Source organism: Gorilla gorilla, chromosome 11 (genome assembly GCF_029281585.2).
Source record: "Gorilla gorilla gorilla isolate KB3781 chromosome 11, NHGRI_mGorGor1-v2.1_pri, whole genome shotgun sequence".
NCBI classification, from domain to species: Eukaryota; Metazoa; Chordata; class Mammalia; order Primates; family Hominidae; genus Gorilla; species Gorilla gorilla.
In genome coordinates, this window is record NC_073235.2 from 29,546,766 (window position 1) to 29,569,130 (window position 22,365).

Below are 22,365 nucleotides of genomic sequence, written 5' to 3' on the forward strand. Positions count from 1 at the left end.
AAACAAACTCTTACATCACAGGACACACACCAAGAATGCAAAATTAAAAAAAAAAAAGTGGATACTATAAATACCTATATCAATAAATGTAAAAACATAGATAATATTCTATGGGTGATTTTTGAGAATAAGTCTGAAAACCAGTTCACAAAATCTCAGTAATCAAATCTTCCCTGCTCAATTCCTCATGAACTACACTCAACTCAAATTGGTTTTACTGGCCAATTTCATTAAAAATACATAAAACAAATAATCCCAATTTCATTCAAACTGCTTCAGAAACAATGGAAAGAAGAAATGGGATCCAATTTATTTTTATTTTTTTAGAGACAGGGTCTTGCTATGTTGCCCAGGCTGGAGCGTAGTGCTTATTCACCAGCACAATCATGGTACACTATAACCTTGAACTCCTAGGTTCAATCAAGCCTCCTGCCTCAGCTGCCTGAATTCTGGGACTACAGACATGTGCCACCGTACCTGGCTCCTAGTTTAGTTTTTGAGCTTAATATAGCCTTGATACTAATATTGGAACAGGAGAATATGACAAAAGAAAGATTATAAACAAATCTAACTCACTACAACAACAAAAAAACCTACATAAAATTGAATTAAGTACCATATAAAGTTAAATACATCATGATCAAATAAAGTTTATCATAGGGAGAGAAATGCTTCAACATCAAAATGTCTATTCATGTTTTAGATAAATTTTAAAAATTAAAAGAGAACAATAATTTAAAACCTAAAAGATAAAAATATTCGACAGCAGTCAATAATTATTCATGATATAAATGCCTAAGAAAATAGAAGTAGGCCAGGCACAGTGGCTCATGCCTGCTATCCTAGCACTTTGGGAGACTGAGGCAGGTGAATCATTTGAGCTCAGGAGTTCGAGACCAGCCTGAGCACTCTGGGAGGCTGAGGCAGGCAGACTATTTGACGCCAGAAGTTCAAGACCAGCCTGGCCAATGTGGCGAAACTCCGTCTTCTACTAAAAATACAAAAATTAGTCAGGTGTGGTGGCACACGCCTATAATCCCAGTTACTCAGGGGGCTGAGGTACGAGAATCACTTGAACCTGGGAGGCAGGGATTGCAGTGAGCCGAGACTGCACCACTGCACTACAGCCTGGGCAACAGTGTGAGACCTCATCTCTACAAAAAATAAAAAAACTTAGCCAGGCATGATTGCATGTGCCTGTAGTCCCAGCTACTTGGGAGGCTGAGGTGGGAGGATCATTTGAGCCCGGAATTCGAGGCTGCAGTGAGTTATGATGGTGCCACTGCATCCAGCCTGGGCAACAGAGCAAGACCCTGTCTCAAAAACAAAACATAAAAACAAATGAAAATGATAAGACCCTCTTGCTTTCCCCTCAAACTGTCCTTATTTGTAGGCAAAATAAACATGTACATAGGAAATTCATAAATCTATAAACATTTAGAGCTAATTTACAGAATTATTTAGAGAATCTATAAACATTTAGAGCTAACAGGAGTATTCAACAAGGTGGATGGACATATCAACGTATCAAAATCTGTAAGCATTCCTAGACACAAATGATCAAATTAGAACACTTAACAATAACCTGCTTTTGAAACTACTTTGTGTATACTGTATAGGGTTCTTTATGGGAGAGGCAGATACAAACATGGAATGGGGGAAGCGATGGGGTTGAACTAGAGATATCAGCATGAACTCAAATGTTCTTAAAATATTATATACTTTCTACCTCTGCCTGCTCAAAGGGCCTAGAAGAATGACAACCCATAGCAACAAGCAGGGCTAATGCCCAGATCTTGGTTTGTAAATGACAAAGGGCTCCTTGGAGAAACAGCAGACAGATAAACAGCCAGACAGATAAAGTTCAATAGGAATCTAGAATATCTCATCATTGGAAAATAAGGAAAGGCTAGAATAGAGGGGATGGGGCGAAATCCACAGAAGCAGACAGAAAGAACCCCCAAAGACCAAATGAGATCATGTGAGCACCAAAATAGATGACAGCAATGGATTCTAATAATGAATAAAAGCAAATCTACAAGGCCGAGCCAATTAAAAAACAATAAAGTGCTCAACATAATAAATAAATGGGGGTGGATAAGAGAAAGTTTCTTTACATCAGAATGCCAGCTAATATATATAGACAACACATTAGAAAAACTCACTATTTTGCAACTATCATATTAATAATTGATTCAGCCAGGAATTAATAATAGATCTACAACTATTGAATGAATGTTTACTGGAGAACAGGATATTTATACTCAGATATTTCCATATAGATTACTTGTTTACAAAGGAGAAAAACATGCTTTTCCAGTAGAAAAAACCGGCAAACATCACCTTCACTAAGTAATGAATGTTAACATAACCAATATGGGAAAAACAGACAGCATGAGCTCTCTGATGCAATGGGAAGAACACACTGCTTACCTGGTATAACCTGAATGTAACCATGAGGAAACAATGTGACAGTATCAAATTCCCTAAAACAACCGGCCTCTCCACACTCTTTAAAAATATCCATGAGTGAAAGAGAAGGGAGAGCTCGGAATCCTTTCAGATAGCTGTACCACGGTGACATCAAAGAATGTCTTTACTCTTCCGTGTTACAAATGGAGGTACTTACAGATAAATGGTCATAATGCTGCAACCCTTACTCTCAAAATGGCCAAAAAATGTTAAACACACAAAACCCAAAAAATGGATACTAGGAAAACATCCATCAAAAGGAGACCGGCTTGAAAAAAATCGCACAGAAAAAAAGGAATTATACGAAGTGTTACTTTCAGGGCAAAATCTGAAAACATGAGTAATAAATATAGGCCATATTTGTGGGACACTTTGTTTTATGCTGATAAAGCAGAACGATTAATGACACAGTGAGGCAGAAGAACTGACACGCAGCCTCCTACCTGTTGTCACTTCGGGTTTCCATGGCCACAGGATTGGGAGAGGCCCGATGTCCGGAGATGGGAATCAGGCTGCTCCTCTCGGCAGGGTAGTCTGGCTGGATCCGAGGAGAAGTGTGCGTGATCTGCTGGGGCACCACCTTGGCTGCAAACAGTAAACGCCAACTCCATGACCATTCTACACTTTTTTTTTGGCATGCCAAAACATTCTTGGCTAGCGGCAATCTTAGGAAAGCAAACAATTAAAATAAGCCTGGATTTTTAATGAAAATAAAAAATGAAAAATAAGTACAAAGTTCAACAGAATTATTTCAATCCTATCATTCACTGATATATTCCTACTGTTATTAAAGCAGGGTTCAACATTAATACTGAAACAAAGAGAGAAGTGACCAGGCTCTTTTCTCCCAATCTGGCTTTTTAATGACCTGTTTTTAAAAGGGGTAAACTATTTAAAAAGTAAATAGGCCAGGCACGGTGGCTCACATCTGTCATCTCAGCACTGTGGGAGGCTGAGGCCGGAGGATCACTTGAGTTCAGGAGTTCAAGGCTACAGTGAGCCATGACTGCACCACTATACTCCAGCCTCACTCACAGACTGGGACCCTGTCTCAAAATAAATAAATAAACACACAATTTTTTTTTTTTTTTTTTTTTTTTTTTTGAGACGGAGTCTCGCTCTGTCGCCCAGGCTGGAGTGCAGTGGTGCAATCTCGGCTCACTGCAAGCTCCGCCTCCTGGGTTCACACCATTCTCCTGCCTCAGCCTCCCGAGTAGCTGGGACTACAGGCGCCCGCCACTGCGCCCGGCTAATTTTTTGTATTTTTAGTAGAGATGGGGTTTCACCGTGGTCTCGATCTCCTGACCTCGTGATCCGCCCACCTCGGCCTCCCAAAGTGCTGGGATTACAGGCGTGAGCCACCGCGCCCGGCCATAAACACACAATTTTGTATTAAAAAACGGAAAAAAAAAAAAAAAAAACCTTAGATTCTACTCCAGGTCCATAATTATAAAATGTAGCTAATTAGCAATGAGAAGATGACTTTAATTCCCAAGTCTGTTTCTTTACCTATAAGGACACCTTCTCTAGATCACTTAATAATTTCTAAGGTCCTTTGAATGTCCTACGATTTTATATAATACTTTAGAGCAAAATTAAAATCAATGACCATAGAGTTTTCAAATTCAATCTGAGGCTCCAAATGTGTACTCTTTTAAAACTTGCAATCCAATTTTGTTTGGAAGGTATAGCTGAACTAGAATACACTTGACACTATTTTTTATAGATCTATCTATTAACAGTATGCCTGGGAATTCAGAAAGAAAAGCCATGATCTATATCAGAAATATAGACAGACAGCTTCCATAGACAGACAGCTTCCATCTTTGTAAAAACCCGTTACACCAGTGAGAGGCACATTAACAAAGAGACTAGACTAGGAGGATGCCAACATATTACCCTAAATGCAGAGCATTTAACACCAAAGGTAAGCTGCACAGACCCACTGTGATGCCCAGCCAGCTCCTGTGGGAGGCAGCTGGAGAAGTTTTCGCAGGGTGATAACAGGAATGCCCATCTGACCACTGAAGATCGCATCTATTGGCCAATGCAAAGAGAAGTTGGCATGATAGGGTTTTCCATCAGGGAGGTAAGCAGTGGGGATGGTGAGCAGGGGGCAACTAAGCCTTGTTTTTTTCACTGAGCCTCATGAAAGGTAGGAGAAAATGATGCTTCCAGTAGGAATGAAGCTGCCATGTGACAGAGTAGCTAACCAGTGGCTGGTAACCAGACATACCCCACCACTCAGCCATTAATTTAAATCTTTACTTGTTTTCTAATTTAAAAAGCCATAAAGGCTGGATGCGGTGGCTCACGCCTGTAATCCCAACACTTTGGGAGACCAAGGCGAGCAGATCAACTGAGGTGAGGAGTTCGAGACCAGCCTGGCCAACATGGTGAAACCCTGTTTCTACTAAAAAGACAAAAATCAGCCAGGCGTGGTGGTGTGTGCCTGTGATCCCAGCTACTTGGAAGGCTGAGGCAGGAGAATTACTTGAACCTGGGAGATTGCAGTGAGCTGAGAGCATGCCACTGCACTCCAGCCTGCATAATAGAGTGAGACTCCATCTCAAAAAAACAAAAGAAAAAAACCATACATTCTCAATAATTAAATAAAAACCAAGGAACTATATAGCACAGAAAACATTAAGTCTGTCATAATGTTATCTCCAAAACTTATCCCTATTTTCTGAATAATGTGATCACCAGATTTTGCTTTCTATAATTCTGAGAACATGATCATATGTTGACCAGAACATGAAGAAAATAAGAATGGTATTCCATTGGAATAGAGGCAAAAACCTTATACTTGTGATTTATTAGGCTTTTTTTCTGAGCCAACATATTCCTAATAAGAATAGCTGAATTCGGATTTCATATCACCTGGAGAGGGCAAGCTCACTTGGAAAAAGTCACTTAGGTGATTTTAATATGTATGTTTTACTTCCCAACTTGAAAATCAGTGGTCTAGGGTTATATCAGGTTTCCCTTCTCAACTGAGCTACCTTTCTTAGAGAGATCCTATTATAATACAGAAATACTGGGGTTAGCATAAAAGAGAAAAACAAAATGACAGCATAAACCCCATGGAACATAGGAATACATGTATGTACGTTTCCTGGTACTTTTTAGTGAGTCTACTTCCACAGTGGGATCTCTTAGGAAGATAGAAGGACATTCACAAGAACCAATCTCTAAAAAATTCTTCATGGTGGAGGGTCAGGAGGAAACTAGACAGTCCCTCTGGGCCACAAGGGCCCCTCTTTATTGGTCTGACTTTCGATCATAGATACAAATACCAGAGTGAGGCTCCTGACTTGATAAGCGTTAAGCGTCTGGGCTTGGCTCTGCCGTGATAGCACTCAGGAGAGCTGATGACGCAGGCAGAGGAAGGAAATGGGCTGAGATGGCAATATGGACAATTTACTACCTTTTCAACAGGTGTGTTATGCTAAACAGATACAAAAGAAACAAACTTTTTTTGACAAATATGAATTAAATTCAGAAGGTTACGGGAAAAATTTGGTCTCTCCAATGGCAAGTCATGGTGAGCAGTGATGCAGAAAAGACCCAATAGCAGCACCCTCTGTGCTAAAAGACTTCTGTGAGGCTGAGCACCTACTTAAGGGCTGGTGTAGGCTGGTCACCCTAGAACAGGAGTAGGGACTTCCTGGGTACTACCATTATTCCAGAAAATGGGCTTCAAAGTTTGCTCAGAGGGGCTGGAACCCACACTTTACGTCCAGTCACCAGTATGTCAGGGTGTCCTCTTCACAAAAACTGCCTTATCTCAGCCGAGCGCGGTGGCTCATGCCTGTAATCCCAGCACTTTGGGAGGCCGAGGCGGGCAGATCACAAGGTCAAGACCAGCCTGGCCAACGTAGCGAAACCCCGTCTCTACTAAAAATACAAAAAAATTAGCCAGGCATGGTGGCGTGTGCCTGTAGTCTCAGCTACTTGGGAGGCTGAGGCAGGAGAATTGCTTGAACCCGGGAGGTGGAGGTTGCAGTGAGTCGAGATCGCGTCACTGCACTCCAGTTCGGGCAACAGAGTGAGACTTAAGGAAAGAAAAAGAAAAAAAAAAAAAAAGAGGAAATCAACAATGGTAAAAATCAATACTAGCCATCACCATGAAGGCCTAGTCTGAGGGGTTACAGCACTCCTGGTAAGCTTCTGTCCGAAGGCAGCATGCCACTTACCGACTGGGATGTTTGAGGTGGTCACAGCAGTAGCATGGGAGGAATGGGAGGGTACTGTCATGGTAACAATGGTACTTGTGGGAGCTTGCGTGTGTGACACAGATCCTGAAATAGGTGAAAAAAGGAAATTCTTTAACAAGAACTTCTCTGCACACGTTACAGATTCTCAAAAACCTGGGAAATCTCTTGGAAAAAGTTAAGAGAATTTTTCTAGCCCGTTGTTTTTCTCTGACTGAAGGTGAGAAATGAAAAATTAACCCACCACTCTTGCCTCCTTTTTCCCCAGTAGAAGGAAGAGGAGGGTCATGGACTTACCAGCTGTGGTCGCTGAAGGAATGGTGTTGGTTGCCAAAATAGGTGCTACTGTGGCTGCAGCCACTGGCGTGCCAGTACTGAAGATTGTTTTCTGTGAGGGAAACCCCACAACACAGTTATAAGAACATTATCCACTGCATCCAGGGTAAACACAATCAATGCCTTCAGTATCACTAGGCCCTCAGCACATTTTGCCCACTTTTGGTTTTACCCAACAAAGTACACAGGTGGTTCTCCACTTTTGGTTTTACCTGAGCCATTGTATGAAGCTGCTGTTTTGGCGTCCCTAATGCAGGGTGAGATGGTAGTGTGATTCTTGTTGTGACATCTCGTGACTGGGCAGGACGCTGAATACTGATTGCTGCAGATGGAGGATGCTGGATAGACAAAGTTGGCCTACTGAAAAGATAACAAAGACACAATGCAGATGGGCAAGGTCATTTACAATCTTCTGCTAGGTTACTGTCATGCAAGTTATACTTTTTCATAGGTCTATGAAGTTCAGAGTTAAACCAACACTTGGTCTTTAATCACACCACTGTGGCAAAAGGTGCACTGAGTTTGTCTTGTTTTAAAAGGCATCAATTTGTACCACAAACTGAAGAAATTAACCCTTAGTTGTTCTCAGAATCCTTGATGTAGTTAATCAACACTCCGTAACAAACTTGAGTTAATATCATTATAATAATTGCACTTCAGGTCAGGTGCGGTGGCTTACACCTGTAGACACAGTGCTTTTGGGGGGCGCAAAGGCTGAAGGATAGCTTGTGCCCAGGAAGTCAGGGTTACAGTGAGCGATGACTGCCACTGCACTCCAGCCTGGGGGACAGAGTAAGACCTTGTCTACATAAAAAATAAAAATAAAATAATTGCACTGAACTCTGTGGATAAATCTGAAAATATACTATAAATTTACATGCTGTAAGTTTTTGACAAATTTCCTGAAGAAAGATCAGAGACAATTTGGATTAAAAGCAGCTTAAACTGTGACCCTTGAAGCATGGAACTTCCTCCCAATTTTACATCATTCCTTAGCAAATGTAAGAACACTCCTAAAATGATAAAAAGTTAGTTATGGCTGCCTCAGGATTGGAAGGGAAATCAACAGAGGATGCCAAATTAATTGGTAGCAAGCTACTGAAATGGCAACACTGGCAAGAAAATTTGACAGTATAACGAAGTTGGCTATTCAAATCAGAGGGGAGGCCACAGGCGGCAGCTCACACCGGATCCCAGCAGGAGGACCGCTTAAGCCTGGGAGGCCAAGGCTAAAGTGAGCTCTCCAGCCTGGGCGACAGAGTGAGACCCTGTCTCCAATAAAATAAAATGCAAATAATCACTTCAAGTGACATTCAAACACATTGCCACTCTGGTTAGTGGGATCTAGCTGGAGGACAAAAAGAACTGTGAAGTTAGTTACTCGGTATTCTTATTGTTAGTAGTAATCTACAAATAGCAAGAGGTTAATTTATGTCAGATGGACAAACGATACAGGTGCCTCTTTTTTTAATCTTTTACACTGTATTTTTACTGTACCTTTTCTGTATTTAGATATACAAATACCATAGTGTTACAACTGCCTACAGTACTCAGTACAGTAACGGGCTGTATAGGTCTACAAACTAGGAGCAATAGTTATAGCATCATAGCCTCGGTGTGTAGTAGGTGACACCACCTAGGTTTGTGTAAGTATACTCTTATGATGTTCGCATGTCAAAACTGCCTAACTATTCATTTCTCAGACTGTATCCCCATCATTAAGTAATGAATGAGTGTAAAACCTTAGAAAGCAAAAAAAAACCAAAACAAAACTGTAATGTTAAATTTCATCTGTAAATACCAATATGCGTCCATTACCAGAGAAGGAGTGAAAAAAACTTTTTTTTTTTTTTTGAGACGGAGTCTCACTCTGTCACTAGGCTGGAGTGCAATGGCATGATCTCAGCTGACTGCAACCTCCACCTCCCAGGCAGAGGCAATTCTCCTGCCTTAGCCTCCTGAGTAGCTGGGACTACAGGTGCGTGCCACAATGCCTGGCTAATTTTTGTATTTTTAGTAGAGACGTGGTTTCACAATGTTGGCCAAGATGGTCTTGATCTCTTGATCCGCCCGCCCTGGCCTCCCAAAGTGCTGGGATTATAGGCATGAGCCAATGTGCCCGGCCAAAACTTTTTAATTAACGTAAGATTTAAAATAACATAAGATTTTAAAACAGGTGGTGGCTCATGTCTGTAATCCTAGCATTTTGGGAGGCTGAGGCAGGTGGATCAAGTTCGAGACCAGCCTGGCCAACACGGTAAAACCCCATCTCTACTAAAAATACAAAATTAACCGGGTGCAGTGGTGCGTGCCTGTAGTCCCAACTACTCCAGAGGCTGAGGGAGGAGAATCGCTTGAACCTGGGAGGCAGAGGTTGCAGTGAGCCAAGATTGTACCACTGCACTCTAGCCTGGGTGACAGAGCAAGAGTCTGTCTCAAAAAAATAAATAACAAAATAAAGAGGAAAATATCAGCAGGAAGACATGACTATCTTTACTATACTGAGTACCTGTCCCCAGAAAGAGCCCAAAAGCAATGACACACCAGAAACAATGAACACTTCTAACACCCAGAACTTGGGTTATAAATACTACTCTCCACTAAAAAGAACCAAGGAGAATTGGCTTATTTGAAAACTAAAAAAAAAAAAGACAAAAAACAAAAAACAAACAAACAAACAAACAAACTGGAGAAAGCATGAGACATGGTGTATCAAAAACAATAAAGTACTCAAAGGCTAACGGGAGTCATCAAAAGGAAACTTGGGCCAGGCCTGGTACAGTGGCTCACGCTTGTAATCCCAGCAGCACTTTGGGAGGCCACAGCAGGCAGATTGCTTGAGTCCAGGAGTTCAAGACTGGCGTAGGCAACATGGCGAAATTCCACCTCTACTAAAAATATAAAAATTAGCTGGGCATGGCACCACACACCTGTAGTCTCAGCTACTTGGGAGGCCGAAGTGGGAGGATCGCTTGAGAGCCCAGGAGGCAGAGGTTACAGTGAGCTGAGACTGTGCCACTGCACTCCAGCCTGGGCGACACATGAGAAGGTCTCAAAAAAAAAAAAAAAAAAAGATACTTGAGCCAGCAAAAAGGGGTTCTCACTAGCCCAATTTGGGGCACTGGGAGCAAAAGAAAGAGACTTTGATTAAAATATTTTGAGGCTGGGCGCAGTGGCTCACATCTGTAAGCCCTAGCACTTTGGGAGCTGAGGCAGGAGGACTGCTTGAGCCCAGGAATTTGAGACCAGCCTGAGCAACATGGCAAGGCCCAGTCTCTATGAAAAATAAAACAACTAACCAGGCATCTTGGCATACACCTATGGTCCCAGGTACTCAGGAGGCTGAGGTGGGAGGACAGCTTGAAGCCCAGAGGTTAAGGTTGCAGTGAGCTGTGACTGCGCCACTGCAACCTTGACTTCTGGGGTTCAAGGTCTCCTCCCACCTCAGCCTCCTGAGTACCTGGGACTACAGGTGGGCGTCAAGATGTGATTCAGCCTGGGTGACAGAGTGAGACGTTGTCTCAAAAACAAAAACAAACGACAACAAAAAAAAATCCAGTCTGAATATTTAACATCGACAGGTCCATAGTGACTCACCCACACGTACCAAAAACAGTCAGAGGGAGTAAGTAAGGTCATTCAGAAAGTGCTCCCTAATCCGTTGTCTTAATCACCATATTACAGGTTGAGTATACCTTATCTAAAACGTTTGAGATGAGAAGTGTTTGAGATTTTGGAATTATATACTTACAGACTCAGCATCCCCAATCCAAAAAGCAGAAATGCTTCAAGGAACATTTCCTTTGAGTGTCATGGCAGTGCTCAGTTTCAGATTTTGACATATTACGGATTTTGGTTTAGGGATACCCAACTGTGTAGTTCTCCCACAGATCAGCTTTTTTTTTTTTTTTTTTTTTTTGTTAACAGCCTGAAAGGCAACTCCAAGGATAGAGCCCCAATTCAGTGATCTGACATCTACAGAAAATACAAGGGTTAAATGATAAATGGACTTGTGATTATCCTCCAGTGTTCAGATGGGTCCTTGTATGACTAGCTTATTTGGAGGACAAGGGGATTGTAGGCAGAGACTGCCAGTGTGGTATTTTCTCCTTCTCCTCTCAGAGAATAGTAAGGAAATAGTAAGGAAAACAAAAAAGAGAAATACAGTATCCTCCTTTCGCAAAATTAGGAGACATCTGAAATCTCAAACTACAGGACAGAAGAACTGCCGAAGGTAGGGATAACCAAACAGGGACTCAGGAGCCAGTGAAGGGAGGATTGCTTTCTTTCCTTTTTTTTTTTTTTTTTTTTTTTAAAGCGATAGATTCTCACTATGTTGCTCAGGCTGGTCTTGAACTCCTAGGCTCAGACAATCCTCCTGCCTCAGCCTCCCAAAGTGTACGATTACAGACATGAGCCACCCTGCCCAGCCTGAAGAGAGAATTTCTGGGGCTATAATTCTGGGGATAAAATCCAGTAAGGAAGTATAATACTCCAAAATGAGGAGCATAAACTGACAGAGAAAACCAAAATCTTTTGTGTAACAGTGGAAATGAAGCTGGCAGTGAAGGAGCATTTGGACCAGTTCCAAGGGTTAAAAAGCAAAGGATCTAGGGTTAAACCAGGAATCAGACACAGACACAGATAAGCCCCGTCTGTGGGGAACAGTGTGCGGGGGACCTAGGGAAGAGAGGCTTTGCCATTTTAAGTGGTCTATCTGCACTGACAGGAGTGAAGTAATGGCCAAAAAAATTCAAACACAGGACACTGAGTCATTTGGAAAATTTATCCAAACCCAGTATATAGTCCAGGCTACAATAAGAATCAATTACAAATAGGGGATCCAGAATAAAGCCAATCCAATCAAAGATGAATACTCAGAAAGGACCCAAAACGGGATCTATTTAAAGATGCTAAAAGACAAAAGGTGGAACGAAACACACCAGAAGTGCTTTCACTACGCAGATGAACACTGTACCATGAATTTAAAAACTTAATGAAGTAACTGCTTCTATGAAATGGAAACACAAAGCAAAGACATAAGAACTCAGTGGAAATGATGAGAGAACAACAGAAGACGACAAAATACATGGGCAGAGCTCCAGAGAGAAACAGAAGGCAACTGCTCAGCAGTTTCAAGAATGAAGGCAAAATTAGAAGTGGAACATGAGAGACAATGCTGAAAATGCAGTCAAGGATGGAGAAGAGTATGAAAGCAACATTAAAGGGAACAGTTAAAAAAAATTACACAGGAGTGCAAAAAGATTCAACACTTGGGAATCACCTGTAATCCCAACACTCTGGGAGGCTGAGGTGGGCAAATCACCTGAGGTCAGGAGTTCGAGACCAGCCTGGCCAACATGGCAAACCCCCATCTACTAAAAATACAAAAATTAGCCAGGGGTGGTGGTGGGTGTCTGTAATCCCAGCTACTCGGAAGGCTGAGGCAAGAGAATCGCTTGAACCCGGGGGGTGGAGACTGCAGTGAGCCGAGACTGCGCCACTGAACTCCAGCCTGAGCAAGACTAGGTCTCAAAAGAAAAAAAAAAAACAAACTGTTCATATAGTTTTTCTTTTTTTTTTTTTTTTGAGACGGTGTCTCGCTCTGTTGCCCAGGCTGGAGTGCAGTGGCGCGATCTTGGCTCACTGCAACCTCCGCCTCCCAGGTTCAAGCGATTCTCCCGCCTCAGCTTCCCAAGTAGCTGGGATTACAGGCATCCGGCCCCATGCCCAACTGACAGACAGGGTTTCACCATGTTGGCCAGGCTGGTCTCAAACTCCTGACCTCAAGTGATCTGCCTGCCTCAGCCTCCCAGAGTGCTGGGATTAGAGGCATGAGCCACCATGCCTGGCCAATGAATAGTTTTATGCTACAGATTGAAAAGGCACACCATGTTTAGAACAAAACCATAAATAATGGTCATTACAAAATAAATGCTATGAAATTTGCTGATATTCAACGAAAAAGAATCAGGCAATGAGGCAAAAAGACTAAGGCCTTTGTAAGCGGTTTAAAAAAAAAAAAAGACTCCAGTAACATCCAGATCTAGAAGACAGGGGAAAAATTACCCATCAAGTAATCATGGAAAGAATATAGAAACAATAAAACACTCAATCAGCCAAACTATTGCCTAAGTATAAATGGGAAATGATTCTCAGCATGTAAACTTTCGAAATATTGGTGCTTTAAATTTTGCCCTTTTTGAAGAAAGTTATAGAAAATAAATTTCATTCAACCAAGTAATGACTGAAAAGACAAGGGTCAAAGAACTGACAGACTGAATGTATTTAGCAGAAAAATTAAGATACGACTTACATTTTTCTGGAATTTTACTTTTTTTTCTATACCTTGAACCAATTTCATTATCACTGGTTTATCTGGCCCCTTTGAAGGTTTGGTAGAATTCTATGAAACCAAGGCTGGGTGTGGTGGCTCACAATTGTAAACCCAGCACTTTGGGAGGCTGAGGCAGATGGATCGCTTGAGCCCAGGAGTTTGACACCAGCCTGGGCAACATAGGGAGACCCTGTCTCTACAAAACATTTTAAAATTAGCCAGGCATGGTGCATGGTGGCACGTGCCCGTAGTCCCAGCTTTGGGAGGCTGAGGTAGAAGGATCACTTGGGCCTAGGAGGTCGAGGCTGCAGTGAGCCGTGATCAAGCCACTGTTCTCCAACCTGGCTGGCGGAGCAAGACGTTGTCTCAAAAAAGAATTCTATGAAACCAGCTGGATCTGGTGCTTTTGTGAGAGATAGTGCTTAAAATTTTTTTCTATTTCTTCTAAGGAAATTGGTCTGTTGAAAAAGTTCTATCTTAATTCAAAAAAAGTTAGACATTAGGAATTTATTGTAATTGTAGATATAAAGAGAAAAATCATCTGATTAGGGTTTTTGTCTGTTTCATTCACTACTTGTAGTATATTGCTAGTGTTATATGAGTGAATGCTAAAAATGCATTCAACAAAATTCAATATCCAGATTTTATTAAAACAATCAACACAATGGAAAAGATACTTTGACAAAACGATTAAAAATAAAAAGCCTACCCCTAGTTTTCATCATACAATTGGCCCTCAGTTTCATAGGTGCCACATCTATGGATTCAACCAAGCATGGATTGAAAATATTCAAAGGGGAAAACAATTTCCCCAAATTCCAAAAAGCAAAACTTGAATTAGCTGAGCACCAAGTACTACACGGAATCCACATGAATGAAGTGATGTGTAGGCATCATAATAGGCACTCCAAGTAACCTGGAGATGATTTAGAGTACATGGGAGGAGGTGCGTAGGTTATATGCAAATACTATGCTACTTTATATGAAGGAACTTGAGCGTCCGTGGATTTCAGCATCTGCAGGGGCTCCTGGAGCCAAGACCCCATAGATAGAGATGACTGTGTATCCATTTATACCTTGTGAATTTCCTCATACCATCTGAATACATGAACTTTTATAAAGTTAAAATGAGCAACAACAAGTAGTCTATTTTATGTTGGGTAGTTCTGTCTCTTTGTACCTCAGGCAACATATTTATTAATAACTGCCGCAAAGTAAAGTATCCCTTTTATTGAAGAGAGAACAAAGGATCAGGGGAGTTGAAAACCTGCTTAATGTCACACAAGTAGATAACAGAGCTAATGGCTTAAGATAAGTTCCAGGTATTGCTGTTCATTTAAACATAATTTTCTTCAGAGTTCTGTTCTAGGCCCTCTTCTCACTCTCTAGTACCCCTGGATAGACACCTGAAGGCTTTCATTGCGGCCCACACATTGATCACTCCTAAACCCATTACCTCTAGCACAGACATCTCTTCAACCACATACTGACAACAGCCACTTGGTTGTTACACAGATAAACTCAGTATCCCAAAGCTCAAGCTTTTCTAAAACCTGCTTTCCTTCCCTTGTTTTGATTTTCATTTACTCGGACGAGTAAGGAGGAAATCAAAGAGGCATCTCCGATTCCTCTTTCTTCCTCACCACTCTGCCCCGCTTTTAGCTGACAGGTCCTAGTGGTGCCCCGCCAGCTTCTAACAATTCCTCTCTCCACACCTACTATCCTTGCTTTGATTCAGTGAATCCCTTCTTGTCTGCGCTATTGCCAAAGGCTCCCTTCCCTCAACATAACCAATGGCAAGAATCAACTGCCCTCCCTAACCTCCCTGTAATGTGACTTGGAGATCATGAGGAAAAACAGCATGATGTCATCCCTGATTGTGTCACTCACAAAAAGCCTTTAAGATCATCCCTCATCAACCACACTTTATCCCTGTATGGCTCTACAAATCTTTCTTGCTTCTTTTTTTTTAGAGTCAGGATCTCGCTCTGTTGCCCAGACTAGAGAGTAGTGGCACAATCATAGCTCATAGTAATCTCAAACTCCTGTGGTCACATGATCCTCCCACCTCCGTCTCCAAGTACCTAGGGCTATAGGTACATGCCACGACGCTTACCTTTTTTTTTTTTTTTAATTTGTTGAAATGGGATCTTGGTATGTTGCTGGGGCTGGTCTTGAATTCCTGGCCTCAAGTGATTCTCCCACCTTGGCCTCCAAAAGCACTGGGGTTACAGGCACGAGCCACTGCACCTAGCCTAAATCCTTTTCCTGTCTGTTTTTTTTTTGGTGGAGATGGGGTCTCGCTCTGTTGCCCCAGCTGGAATGCAGTGACACGATCACAGCTCACTATAGACTCAATCTCCAGGGCTCAAGTCATCCTCCCACCTCAGCTTCCCATGTAGCTGGGACCATAGGTACACACCACCATGCCTGGCTACTTTTTTATTTTTTAAAGAGATGGGGTCTCCCTATGTTGCCCAGGCTGGTCTCAAACTCCTGGACTCCGGTGATCCTCCTGCCTCAGCCTCCCAAAGTGCTGAGATTACATGCATGAGCCATTATATCTTGCCATCACAATCTTAAAATGCCTAAAATCAAAGTATAAAACTCCTTTCCTAAACCTCCCACTGTCCTCCACCCTGTTAGGTATACAGGCCAACTAGCACTGGCAAATAATCCTGACTCCTCTCCTTCTTTCACACTCCCACACCCCCACCGCCTGCCCCAGTGATTCCTCAGAAATCTTCTTGACTCTATCCTTCAAAATCTACCCAGGGCCAGGTGTGGTGGCTGGCTCACGCCTGTAATCCCAGCACTTAGGGCGACGCGAGGATCACTAGAGCCCAGGAGTTCACGACCAACCTGGGCAACAAAGTGAGAACCTGTCTCTACAATAAAATAAAAAAATTAGTTAGGCATGGTGGTGCACATCTGGAGTTCCAGCTACTTGGGAGGCTGAGGCAAGAGGATCACTTGAGCCTGAGAGTTTGAGGCTGCAGTGAGCCACGATCGTGCCACTATACTCCAGCCTGGGCGACAGAGTGAGACCCTGTCTCCAAAAAATAATAATAATCTACCCAGAATCTAATCATGTCTTTCTACATCCATTTTCATCTCTCCTACATGCTGGCTATACCCTTCTACCCAACTCTGCTTCTAACTTGGCCTCTCCAGAGCCTATTCTATCCAGCAACCAGGCTGAACCAACTGAAACTTCAGATCATTGCATTGCTCTGCTAAAAACTCCACTAAGGCTTTCCATCATGCCCCAGCTGAGTCCATGTCCTTAGCGTGGCTCCTAACGGCCTATGTGATCTGGAGACCCTGCTACCTCCCCAAACCTAACTCTTGCTACCTTGGCCTCACTGGTGGTCCTTATAAGTGGCAAACACAATCCTGTCTCAGAGCCTTTGCGCTTACTGTTCCCACTGCCTAGAATACTCTTCTCTCAGATAACCATATAGCTCACTCACTTCATTGTATCTTTTCATTTTCTACTGAAATGTATTCTTATCAACAAAGCCCTCTCTGACCACATTACATGAAACTGTAAGTCCCCTGCACCACCCACCCTGTCAATCCCAATCCCTTTTACCCTTATTTTTTTCCAAAGCACTTTTCACCATCTAAAAAGCTACATATTTATCGCGTCTCCAGCCTGTAAAAACAGAAGCTCTGTGTGGGAAGGAATTTCTTTGTTCACAGCTTTAGCCCCAGGATTTAGAACACTACATAGCTCATTATAAAAAAAAAGCCACTCAATAAATATTTACTTAAATAAAGGAACGAAAGAAAACAGAGTGAAGGAGGAGGATGGCAGGAAGGTTCAAACTTCATACTCCCCGTGTATACCTAAGTGCTGAATCAGTAGCATGTGCCGCTGTCGTAGTGATGACTGGAGACTGAGCTCTGGTGGCTGAGACAGTTGCTACCACAGCAGGAGGGATGGCATTGGAGGTGGTCACAGGTGGCCGAGACTACCAAAAGAGAAAAAACAGTTCATTTAAAACAAAAATAAAATAGAGGAAGTCAAATACTAAATGTGTAATTTGAAACTTGAGCCTACAGATAAGCATGTTTCTGCCCAAGTAAAAATAAATTCTCACCATTCCAATTAAGGAATTCTCTTTTCAGATAGGTTGTTATAAGACCAAGAGCCAGGCTGGGTGCGGTGGCTCACACCTGTAATTCCCAGCACTTTGGGAGGCTGAGGTGGGCAGATCAACTGAGATCAGGAGTTAAAAGACCAGCCTGGCTAACACAGTAAAACCTTGTCTTGACTAAAAATACAAAAAAAATTAGCCGGGTGTGGTGGCACGCGCCTGTAATCCCAGCTACTCAGGAGGTTGAGGCAGGAGAATCGCTTGAACCTGGGAGGCAGAGGTTGCAGTGAGCCAAGACCGCACCACTGCACTCCAGCTTGAGCAACAAGAGAGAAACTGTCTTGAAAAAATAGAAATTAAAAAAAAAAAAAGACTAAGAGTCAGAATTATTAAAAAAAAAATCCCTTATTAAGATACCACTGACAAGTGTTTTGAAAAAAAAAAAAAATCCCATTTTGATTGAACAGTACATGAGTATGAGTCCCTCCTGTACAAATGTGATTGGAGTCAAAATTCTGCCCTACTATTGGTACCACTGGGATCTCACCCTTCAATCTAGAGTTGCCACAGGTCTGTTGTTGGTCCTGGTGTAGACATTTTACGCTGCCATCCAACCCAGCACCTCCACAGAGGGCCTACTCAGCTGCTGAATAGAGCTGTTGGCTCTCAGGCCATCTACGTTAGTGAGTACAAGGGCAACTCAAGGTAACAGTATTCTTTTCTAGGTAATCGTTCAGGGTGCCCATATGCTTTCTGGATGTTTTCACATGGACAGAGTGCCCTTATCACACTTACGTGTGAAATCTTCCTCTGAAAAATAAGCTCCACACTGGGCTTCATCCACGTACCCACCATTATTCTTCGAATCACCTGAGTTCTGATTCTTCCCTTGCTCTTAACCCTGAAACATGCATCTAAATGGCCGAGCTCTGCCCATCCCTCATCCTTGCTTTTCATCTGCAGCCCTTTTACCTGCCGCTTCTACCATGTGCAGGTGCGTGTCTCACACTAGGGCTACAGCACCAGCTTCCTCACTCGGGAGCTCCTTGTCTTGGTTCTCGTCTTCCTCTAACCCTTCGTATGTATCACATATACTACTAGAGGCCTAATACTCCTCCGACTCTGTTTTCTTGGCCAGAAAAGTATTTATCTTGAAAGCTGTAGGCTAGACAGATACTACCCAGTGTCATAATCAAGACTTCCTTATTATCTTAAACCCAGTTGTTTCATACATCTGTCTGTCCCCTGAAAGTGCTTAAGGGGACAGACCTCCTGTATGTGATTCAGCTAGATTAATCTTATCTTTCTTATTTTTTGTGAGATGGAGTCTCACTCTGTCGTCCCAGCTAGAGTGCAGTGGCACGATTTTGGCTCACTGCAACCTCTGCCTCTCGGACTCAAGTGAGTCTCCCACCTCAGCCTCCCAGGTAGCTGGGATTACAGGCACACGCCACCATGCCCAGCTAATTTTTTGGCATTTTAGTAGAGACAAGGTTTCACCATGTTGCCCAAGGCGGTTTCAAACTCCTGATCTCAGACAATCTGCCCGCCTTGGCCTCCCAAAATGCTGGGAATTACAGGTGTGAGCCACTGCGCCTGGCCTAATCTCATCTTTCAACAGTATTACTTTAATGACACACAGAGCCATTGTGTTAAAAAGATAAAAATGATTTTTGGCCGGGCACAGTAGCTCATGCCTGTAATCCTAGCACTTCAGGAGGCCGAGGCAGGCAGATCACTTGAGGTCAGGAGTTCGAGACCAGCCTGGCCAACAGGGTGAAACCCTGTCTCTACTAAAAGTATAAAAATTAGCCGGGCATGGTGGTGCACACCTGTAGTCCCAAGTACTTGGGAGGCTGAGGCAGGAGAATCGCTTGAACCCAGGAAGCGGAGGTTGCAGTGAGCTGGGATCGCACCACTGCACTTCAGCCTGGGCAACAGAGTGAGACTATCTCAAAAAACAAAAACAAATAAACAAAAAAACGCAGTGGCTCTCTACTGTATATAAAGTCTAGTTTATACTCCATATCCTAGAGAACCCAATTTATAGATACTATATTTCCTGCAAATATTTTTATACTTCAGTAATAATGAGGTCATAGATTTCCTTAAGAAAAAGCTGAATGGCATGGACCATGTTCTTGGAACATACATAGATATATGCCTAACTTTTAGGAGTCCACAGATCCCCCCAATCCAAATTAAAATCCCTCAATCCTAGCTAGCCTTTACTAACTGCTGTCTACAACCATCACTCCCCTCCTTGCCACTGTTCATTTCCCCCTTCACTTCCTCTTCACTTCTCTGATTCCTCGTTAGCACAGCCTTTCCAACAGGAAGGCTTCCCACCATCTTTCCTCTGCATTCTTACAGCTTGCCACATGACACTGTGCATCTTTCAAACTTCCCTATGTCTTGGCAACTAGATGGAAAGTCCCTGAGGTCAAGGATGTGCCTAGTGCCTGGCAGAATGAATAACTCCAATGAGGCCCTTAAGGCACCCCAGGCTCCAACGTGCCTGGATTGGTTGGTGAATGATGTGCTGTACTGCTGGCTGAGCAGTAGCAGCATTTGGCAGCTGTGAGGTCGGCCTCAGGACTGTGGTTACTTTAGAACTGGACATCACAGCAGCAGCAGCTGCACCTGGAAAAAAAAAAGTGTTTATTATATTTATTCTAGTTATATTCCCTGGGAAAATAATCAGTATGTTTCCCAAAACTCAGATAGCATGTCAATATTGAGCTGAAGTATAGTATGTATACTTCCCATTTCATCACAGAGAAAACAAAGAAAATGTGTATTCAAGAGATTTAATAATAATTTATATTGCCTCTTCACAGACAACCTTAAGTGAAACTAGCTGCTGTTTTTTGTTTCTGTTAACTGCAAGTGTGCACAGTGGTAAAGCACACAGGGAACAGCAGTGTGATGCCACTGCCTCAGCTCTGACGAGGGCTCGGACACTTTGCCTTCCAGTCTTCGTTCCACTAGAGCAGACATTGACATTGTGAAAGGGACACATTATGAACCCTAACCTTAAACCTAACCCTGCACTTTTCACCCTGCAGACCCCCATAAGGGCCTGTGAACCACATTTGGAGAACTGCTGAGTTATGCTATAACCAAGCAAACCTGGTCTTGTGTTTGCTAACTTGATTTTGCCAACAATCTCCAATTGTTGTAAAGTCTCCAATAAAAGGTAAAAATTTCTAGTCAAAACTCATTTATTACCTCATAACCTATTAGAACTTAAGGATAAAAATAAATTAATCTTAGCCAGTGTGGTGGATCACACCTGTAGTCCCAGCCACTCAGGAGGCTAAAGTGGGAAGATCGCTTGTGCCCAAGAAATCTGAGACCAGCCTGGGTAACCCAGTGAGGCCCCGTCTCAAAAAATAATTACCATCATCATTTTATTGTTACATAAGTTAAAAAACTGAGTAAAGATCATCATTGAACTTTAAAAATATTCAGTATTAATATTTGTGACTTATGTATTAAAAATAAAGACCATGTTGCAGATAAGCAGTCTAATAATAAAGACCATGTTGAGATTATCAAAGCTTGGGCAGTTCCTCAATATAAAGGACAATTTTAGACCATATTAAACACTTTAATTGCATAAATATACACACTTGTAATACAACTATAATAAGCACATATTAAACCATGTTAAAAACATGGATTGCTCTAAGTTTATTTCTACTGTCTTGCAATTTTTTTTCTTTTTCTTGAGACAGGTTCTCGCTCTGTCACCCAGGCTGGAGTGCAGCGGTGCAATCTCAACTCATTTCAACCTCTGCCTCCCGAGCTCAAGCCATCCTCCCATCTCAGCCTCCTGAGTGCCATCCTCCCATCTCAGCCTCCTGAGTGCCATCCTCCTATCTCAGCCTCCTGAGTAGATGGGACTATAGACGCATGCCACCACACCTGGCTAATTTTTTGTATTTTTGTAGAGACAGGGTTTCGCCATGTTGCCCAGGCTGGTCTCAAATTCCTGGACTCAAGTGAACCTACCACCTCAGCCTCCCAAAGTGTTGGGTTTATAGACATGAACCGCAGCACCTGGCCTTTTTTTCTTTTAAAATAAAAGAGGTTTATTTGGTTCACGGTTCTGCAGACTGTTGTTCTGCAACTTTAACAAGCTGATTCTAGATACCTTCTGTGTTATGTATTTTACCAAATGTATATCTACTACTGCATTTTGAGAGTTTGAACAAAACTTGCAAGTCGTTACCTCGAGGTAAATGAGAAGCTCCAATGTGAAGAGGGGGCCCAGGAGCATTGCTGCGGATGATAGACATTTGCACATTTGTAGTCATGATGTGATGCAGGTTACTGGGATGGCCCTGAAAGAAAGAGGATAGAACGTTATTTTTACATGTTTGCTCTTTAGCCATTGCCTCTAGGAAGTCACCTGCCTCCAAATGTGGGTCAGGTTGTTTCTTTTAGATAGTGAGTATCCCAAGGGAAAGGGCTAAGGACATTCAGCTTGAGCTACTTTTACATGCCATACCATACAATGAACTGTGCTAACAGGCATGTGAGAAGTATGAGGACCCCACAACTGCTGCAGGCCCACATAATAACAGATAATATACTTTGATATCTACGTTTAGAGACTCTCATCTGCGATATTACCTTTCACACTTGTTTTCCCTGTTCTGGCCAAATGCTTATTTTTTTTCCCATTCTCACTATTTCCTTTACATACCACTGCATCCATCCATTCTTTAAGCTTTTTTGTTTCTAAGTAAATGTCAGTTAGTATCCAACAGGTGCTCCCTACCAGTTCTTCAGCTCAACCCTGAAATGTCCCTTACATTCTCCCAAACCACAGAGTTCAGGGCTTCTCAGCTAAGGGTTCTGGTACTTCTGAGAGTACTCAGCAGTATGACAA

General features: G+C 42.5%; 1 protein-coding gene across 12 annotated transcripts in view; it reads right to left on the reverse strand.

The window, feature by feature from the left end:
* Positions 1 to 22,365, reverse strand: part of SAP130 (Sin3A associated protein 130) — an 87,043-nt gene that overhangs the window by 52,068 nt on the left and 12,610 nt on the right. For 7 of the 12 annotated variants that reach the window (XM_019022650.3, XM_019022651.3, XM_063694750.1 and 4 more), the window contains exons 5-11: positions 21,703 to 21,814; positions 19,984 to 20,108; positions 17,215 to 17,339; positions 7,238 to 7,385; positions 6,987 to 7,077; positions 6,672 to 6,776; positions 2,916 to 3,057 (exon numbers count right to left, since the gene is read on the reverse strand). In XM_019022650.3, coding sequence (XP_018878195.1) covers positions 2,916 to 3,057; positions 6,672 to 6,776; positions 6,987 to 7,077; positions 7,238 to 7,385; positions 17,215 to 17,339; positions 19,984 to 20,108; positions 21,703 to 21,814 — 848 coding nt within the window. The remainder of the gene's footprint in view (positions 1 to 2,915; positions 3,058 to 6,671; positions 6,777 to 6,986; positions 7,078 to 7,237; positions 7,386 to 17,214; positions 17,340 to 19,983; positions 20,109 to 21,702; positions 21,815 to 22,365) is intronic. The other 5 variants (XM_055380687.2, XM_055380689.2, XM_063694749.1 and 2 more) reach the window with 2 other exon arrangements.